Source organism: Poecilia formosa, unplaced genomic scaffold (assembly GCF_000485575.1).
Source record: "Poecilia formosa unplaced genomic scaffold, Poecilia_formosa-5.1.2 Scaffold47, whole genome shotgun sequence".
In the NCBI taxonomy this organism is placed as follows: Eukaryota; Metazoa; Chordata; class Actinopteri; order Cyprinodontiformes; family Poeciliidae; genus Poecilia; species Poecilia formosa.
The window spans coordinates 110,888-116,890 of record NW_006799986.1 but is presented as its reverse complement, the minus strand read 5'-3'; the positions used below and the strand labels follow the sequence as shown (position 1 = coordinate 116,890).

At 45.3% G+C, this 6,003-nt stretch overlaps 1 protein-coding gene across 1 annotated transcript in view; it reads left to right on the top strand.

The window, feature by feature from the left end:
- The window catches only part of hibch (3-hydroxyisobutyryl-CoA hydrolase), a 13,638-nt gene extending 8,267 nt beyond the window's left edge, over positions 1 to 5,371 (top strand). Inside the window, exons 8-14 of the mRNA XM_007552223.2 lie at positions 1,749 to 1,894; positions 2,940 to 3,026; positions 3,143 to 3,201; positions 3,300 to 3,381; positions 3,764 to 3,883; positions 4,013 to 4,046; positions 4,713 to 5,371. Coding sequence (XP_007552285.1) covers positions 1,749 to 1,894; positions 2,940 to 3,026; positions 3,143 to 3,201; positions 3,300 to 3,381; positions 3,764 to 3,883; positions 4,013 to 4,046; positions 4,713 to 4,828 — 644 coding nt within the window. The 3' untranslated portion in view covers positions 4,829 to 5,371. The remainder of the gene's footprint in view (positions 1 to 1,748; positions 1,895 to 2,939; positions 3,027 to 3,142; positions 3,202 to 3,299; positions 3,382 to 3,763; positions 3,884 to 4,012; positions 4,047 to 4,712) is intronic.
- The last annotated feature ends 632 nt before the right edge of the window (positions 5,372 to 6,003 follow it).

Here is a 6,003-nt window from a genome sequence, read left to right as displayed (position 1 = left end):
CAGAACCAGGTGAATCAGAACCAAATTAACCAGAACCGGGTGAATCTCAAACTGCCACTAGACGGGTTCTGGTCCTGGTTCTGGTTGAACAGATTTACCGACAAAGATGTTTTATTATCTTAAATCTAAATGTTTATATTGTTTTACAGTTTTGCTTAATTATTCCTCTGAACTTTGATTCTGAATACTCCAATCAATGATTAATCGATTACTAAATTAGTTGCCCATTCTTCCGGTAATAAATTAATCGGTTCAGCTCTGATATATTTACAGGAACTTTTACGGTCAGTCAGTGATTTAATCTAGATTATAATCCCATTGGCAGCCCATGTTGTCTGGGACCTCAAGAAGATGACTTTAATCATCATGATGGAACGTTTCATGGTTTAAAGACCCAGGGCTTCTAAAGCCTTTATCTTGGTACCGGTACCGGACCGACTGGACCTCTTTAGAACCGGCCTGCAGCTAAATGTGGCTGAATGTCAAACGTCTCAGTTGAACTTGTCGATGTTTTCAGGCTGTTGTCTTCAGTTTTTCTGGTGTGGTTCCTGTGGATGAAGCAGTGTGAATCTGCTGCTGCTGGTTCAGACGATCTGATCCGTTGGTTCATGCGGTTTTTCCGTGATTACCCTGAAAGTCTCACCGCAGCGTCGCCAGACTAACAGACCAAACCTTTCAGGTTCTCTGTTCTGCTTTATTTACACTCGAATACGTTGCAAACTGTTGTGTAAACATCAACTCTTCCTGTAACCGGATTATCAGATTTATTCTGACCCCCTTCAGCATCCTGAACAAAAGCTATAATCTGACACATTTCTAATATTCAGCCGTAAATCGGGTCAGCTCATCTAATCCATGCTGCTTCCTTTCATGTCCGCCGCTTTCTTCTCAACCAAAGGCTGTGAAAACCCAGAGACCAGGAGAAACTCCATCCTGTAAGGAGTACGAACCTAAACATCATCGACGAAAACATAACAGGAAGTAGAAACGACCACAAACTGCAAGCTCAGCAGGTTTTAGTTCTTTAAAGCAACAACAGAAATAAATAAATAAAATGTATAATATAATCAGAGACCTCATTCAGAAACAACTCAGACATCCAACTAAAAAAACAACCAACACATCCAGCTAATTAAGGAAAACAACCAATCAACATAAAAACATCCATCCAACCACAGGAAGTAGTCGGTGGCCCAGCCACAGGAAGTAGTCGGTGGCCCAGCCACAGGAAGTAGTCGGTGGCCCAACCACAGGAAGTAGTCGGTGGCCCAGCCACAGGAAGTAGTCGGTGGCCCAACCACAGGAAGTAGTCGGTGGCCCAGCCACAGGAAGTAGTCGGTGGCCCAACCACAGGAAGTAGTCGGTGGCCCAGCCACAGGAAGTATTCGGTGGCCCAGCCACAGGAAGTAGTCCGTGGCCCAGCCCCAGGAAGTAGTCCGTGGCCCAGCCACAGGAAGTAGTCCAGGAGACTCTGTGATTGGCTGCGTGGAGCCGCTGGACCGGAGGACCTCCTGAGCCTATCCGAGTCCGGCTAACATGACGAGTCTCAGATGATGAAAACTGTCTGACATCATGAAAGGCCCCTGCATGGATCCCTTTAATGATATTAACAGGAATCCACCACATTAACACACAGCTGGAGGTCAAATGAACAGGAGAAACAGATAAATAACCCGCGATGTGTTTTATCATGAGGAGTCTGACATGACCTCAGAGTCACCTCAGCTGTGGTTGTTTTATTTTGACAGGGCTTTTCCCTGATGTTGGAGGCGGCTACTTCCTGCCGAGGCTGCGGGGGAAGCTGGGCCTGTTCCTCGCCTTGACGGGCTTCCGGCTCAAAGGACGGGACGTCCAGCGCGCCGGCGTCGCCACTCACTTTGTAGAGTCTAAGAAGGTGAAGCAGCTCCAGCTAGCGGAGACGCTAACGAGGGTTGAACGGGTCTGAGTCGGGCCGGCGCTCTGCGGTTTGGGCCAGATGTTGAGTCAGTGGGTGAATCAGGGTTTTTACTGTAGTGGTGCCAACTGGTCCTGACAGGCCCGGCGGCCAGGTGTGGGTCAGAGCAGCGGGCGGCAGAGGACAGAGCGTCGGCCGGATGGTTCTGCTGGGGCTCTGGATCAGAACCAAGCCTGTTAAAATGAATCACAGGACGAAGATCTGACTCCCCACTCTGTCACTTCATATTTACATCCCATAAGAACATTTTTATCCAGACTGAACGCTTCCTGTCTGAGCTCTGAATTAGCTTTCATTTGATAAATGTTGGGATAATAAGACAGAATGTTTTAGGTCAGTTTTCAGTCTGGAAGCCATCTTGGAACCACCTGGCTAAATGTTGGGGCACATCGTCCACCTGGACTCCCATTTGGACCCGGTACAGTTGGGATGGTACAAGAGCAGCGACTCTGGTGGCCATTAAGCCCAAACAGTTTCAGTCTCATCAGACCAGGACATTTCTCCAGAAATCAAGGTCTTTGTCTCTGAGGACTGAATACTGTGTTGGTGTAGCGCTTTAGAGTTAGCAGTGCTAATGTTTATGATTAGTGCTTTAGGGAACTAAAGCACTAATGCTAATGCTAAAGCGCTACACCAGCTACACCGGTCTCCATCCTGACCCGTTCCCAGGATGTTTGCACTTAGACATAGATTCTCCAAAACAGTTTAAAGTCACGGTAACGTTGGTGCAAACTTCTAAGTTTGACAAAAGTTTTAAAAAAATCAAATTTTCTTTAATCCTAACAGAGCAAAAACAGGAACGCTGTAATGTCGGGGATGTTGGCTTGTTTCTGTTTTCTGATGTTTATGTAAATATCTGGTTTCATCTGTATGTCGCCTGTGAAACACGCCATCAGATTGGGTTCTAATAAAAATCAATCAGTCAAATTGTATTTGTATAGCACATTTCAGCCTCAAGGCAAAAATGTGAAGTTTTGTTTGGTAGATTCCAGAGCTGGAGCAGCGGCTCGTTGGCCTGGAGTCTCCATCGGACTCAGACGTCTCCCGACTGCTGGAGTCCTTCCAGACGCAGGTCAGAGGGTTAAAGATGCTGCTATGCTGTTTTCACTCATTCATTTACTTCATGGATTTTTAAATGTTTTTTACCATCGGGCGGTTTTGTATCTAAAGTCGTGGTTTTGTCCACAGAGTGATCTGGACTCTGATAAACCGTTCGCCTTGGACAAACATACATCTGATATTGACAGGTGAGTTTTTACAGTGTGATAACTGACATGTTGCATTGAACCAGTAGGTGAACTGGTGGAAACCCTCAGTGGTTGGTGTGAACTGGTTCTCCTCCCAGGCTGTTCGGCTCCAGCAGCGTGGAGGGAATCCTGCAGAACCTGAAGGCCGACGGCTCCGAGTTCGCTAAGAAGCAAGTTGAGGTTCGTCTTTAAGGCTGATTTACACTCAGAGGAGAGAAAGTGGCAGAAACCTGCTGCCAGAGGAGCTGCTGACCCCCTGCAGGTCGGCGCTGTGCAGCAGCGTCGGGCTGAACTGGGACCATGTTCAGCTCTAAAGTTCTGCTGTCGTAATTACTAACCCAGTTTGGGGGTTAGGGTTGGTTTGGGTATTTTTGTGTTCAGGTAAATAAAACCGTTTCTTATTCACAAAGACAACTCTGGACGTCTTCTGTGCCTGATTCCAGCAACATTAATAATCCAATATTATAATTTTTCTGTCGTTTTTACTGCATCAGAGTGTCTCTTCAGAACCGAGCCGGGACAATAACTGTGTTGATTCTGGTTCTGATCACGGTTTGTCCAGATTCTGTCCAGAATGTCTCCCACTTCGCTGAAGGTCACCTTCAGGCAGCTGCAGGCCGGCGCCGCCATGAGCCTGCAGGACGTGCTGGTGATGGAGTACCGGCTGAGCCAGGCCTGCATGGTGAGAACCGGAGAGTTCTGCAGCGTTTTAAACTCAGTCTGGAGACGTGACGACTTCTCTGGCCCGGCCGCTGGATTGTTGTCGGTGTTAGTAAACTGTCGTCTGATTGGTTTGTTTCTGCCGTTCCAGAGAGGCCATGACTTCTACGAAGGCGTTCGGGCAGGTGAGTTAGCGCTGCGCTACGCTGAGCGCCAGCGACTACGTCCCGCTGCTCTGTAGAGTCTGTAGGATGTTGAAGAACCCAGGACAGAACCTGGGGAACTCCGCAGATAAGATAGTAAGAGCAAATTAAATTGGTGCCAAAGGGTTGTAGTGTTTCTAGAGCAGATATAATTTTAAATGAATGTGGTGCTCTAGTGTTAGCTTATGTTGATGTAAGCATTTAGGATTAGTTTCTGCTACATGTTTGAATAGCCACTTAGCATTAGCTTCTGCTAAATATTGTGTTTGTGTAGCACTTAGCATCAGCAGAGCTAATGTTTATGATTTGGGCTTTAGGGTTAGTTAGCGGCGCTAACCACTGGTTCTGGTCCAAAGAAATCCACTCCAGTTCAGTCCAGTTTATTTTTTATTACAGTTGAATTTACAGTAAATTATCATGTAATTCACAGTCCAGTTTAAACCCAGTTACAGATTTTCACCAGTTGGATCCGGTTTGTTCCAGTTGTGCTCGTTGTTCTCTTCGTTTCCATCAGATTCAGATTTCAGTCTAAAATCAGCCTGGAGGGTTTATCAGATCTCGCTCTCGCGTTGCTCCTCGCCGCCGTTAAGCGATCTGCTGCTGGTCACGCGACCCGGTTAAATGTCAGGAATCTCTCTGCCTCTCCAGTTCTGATCGACAAAGACCAGAACCCGCGCTGGAGGCCGCCATCACTGGACCAGGTTTCTGACCGCTTCGTGGACGACTGTTTCGCCTCGCTGGGGGAGAAGGACCTGAGGTTCTGACCAACCCACCGCCGGGCCTCGTCTGAACCATCAGAACCAGACTCCTGGATCGGAGCAGCTCTCTGGAGCCAGCAGAGGAAGTGACCTCACCGCTGAGTGCTTTATGACATTTCCCCTGGGTGTTTGCTGATGCCACTCGGATCGCGCTCATCTGTTTCCTGGTTTCTCTCTCCAACACAAACATTCGTGATTTAGTTATTTTTTAATTATTAATAATGCAGCAACAGGATTTACTAGTGACTGTAGAGAAATCAAATATAGTTTCATTAAACTGAAATCTGTTTTCTGGTTTATTTCTAATCAGCTAATTGTTCTGTGGTGAAACCACTTCCCCAAACATGGCGTCTCCATCTCTGCATTATTTATGAGTCAGAAAGCAATAAAAAAGTTTATTACATAGCCAACATTTTTTCAAGGTAAAAACAGGAAGTGATGTGTTTGCTTGTCTTATTTTAAAGTTTAATTATTGTCTGCTGCTCACCGGATCCTGGAATGTGATCAAAATAACTGAAAATAAATCAAATAAAATCATAAACAGCTTCATTTATGGTATCAAAACCAGAAATGTGCGCCAGTCACAGCATTCCTATCGCAGCAAACTAAAACTTTAGCATTAGCTTCAGCCGCTAACTTCTTGGTAACCATCCCCCTGCCCGACGTTGGTCCAGTTTCTCCAGACGTGAAGCTCTGGTCCGTCTGTCCAGATGGTTTCTCCAAGCTAAATATTTAGCTTAGACAGAGATCTGTTATCCCCAAACTAAACATTTAGTTTTCGTATTAGTTAGCAAGCTAAATATGTAATTTAGTTACTAAGTATTTAGTTTGGCTGTAAAATTAGTTTGTCATCTTAATATTTAGCTTGAGATTTATTAGCTGCAAGCTAAATATTTAGTTTTTTAAATTATTAGTTAGCAAGCAAAATGTTTGTTACTAAACCTTTAGTTCTTGATCTAAATATTTAGCTTACTAAATATGTGTTAACAATCTAGATTTACTCTTTGAACCAAATTAGTTTGCTATCTGAATATTTAGCAAGCTAAGCTAAATATTGTTTGCTAAATATTAGCTATCCTAAATATTTCATTTAAAAGTATTTAGTTTGTTTTCCAGTCACAGCTGTCCTGATGCTCCGAGCCCCAAGCATCAGCCTTCCACCGCCGTGCCTGGAGTTTGGC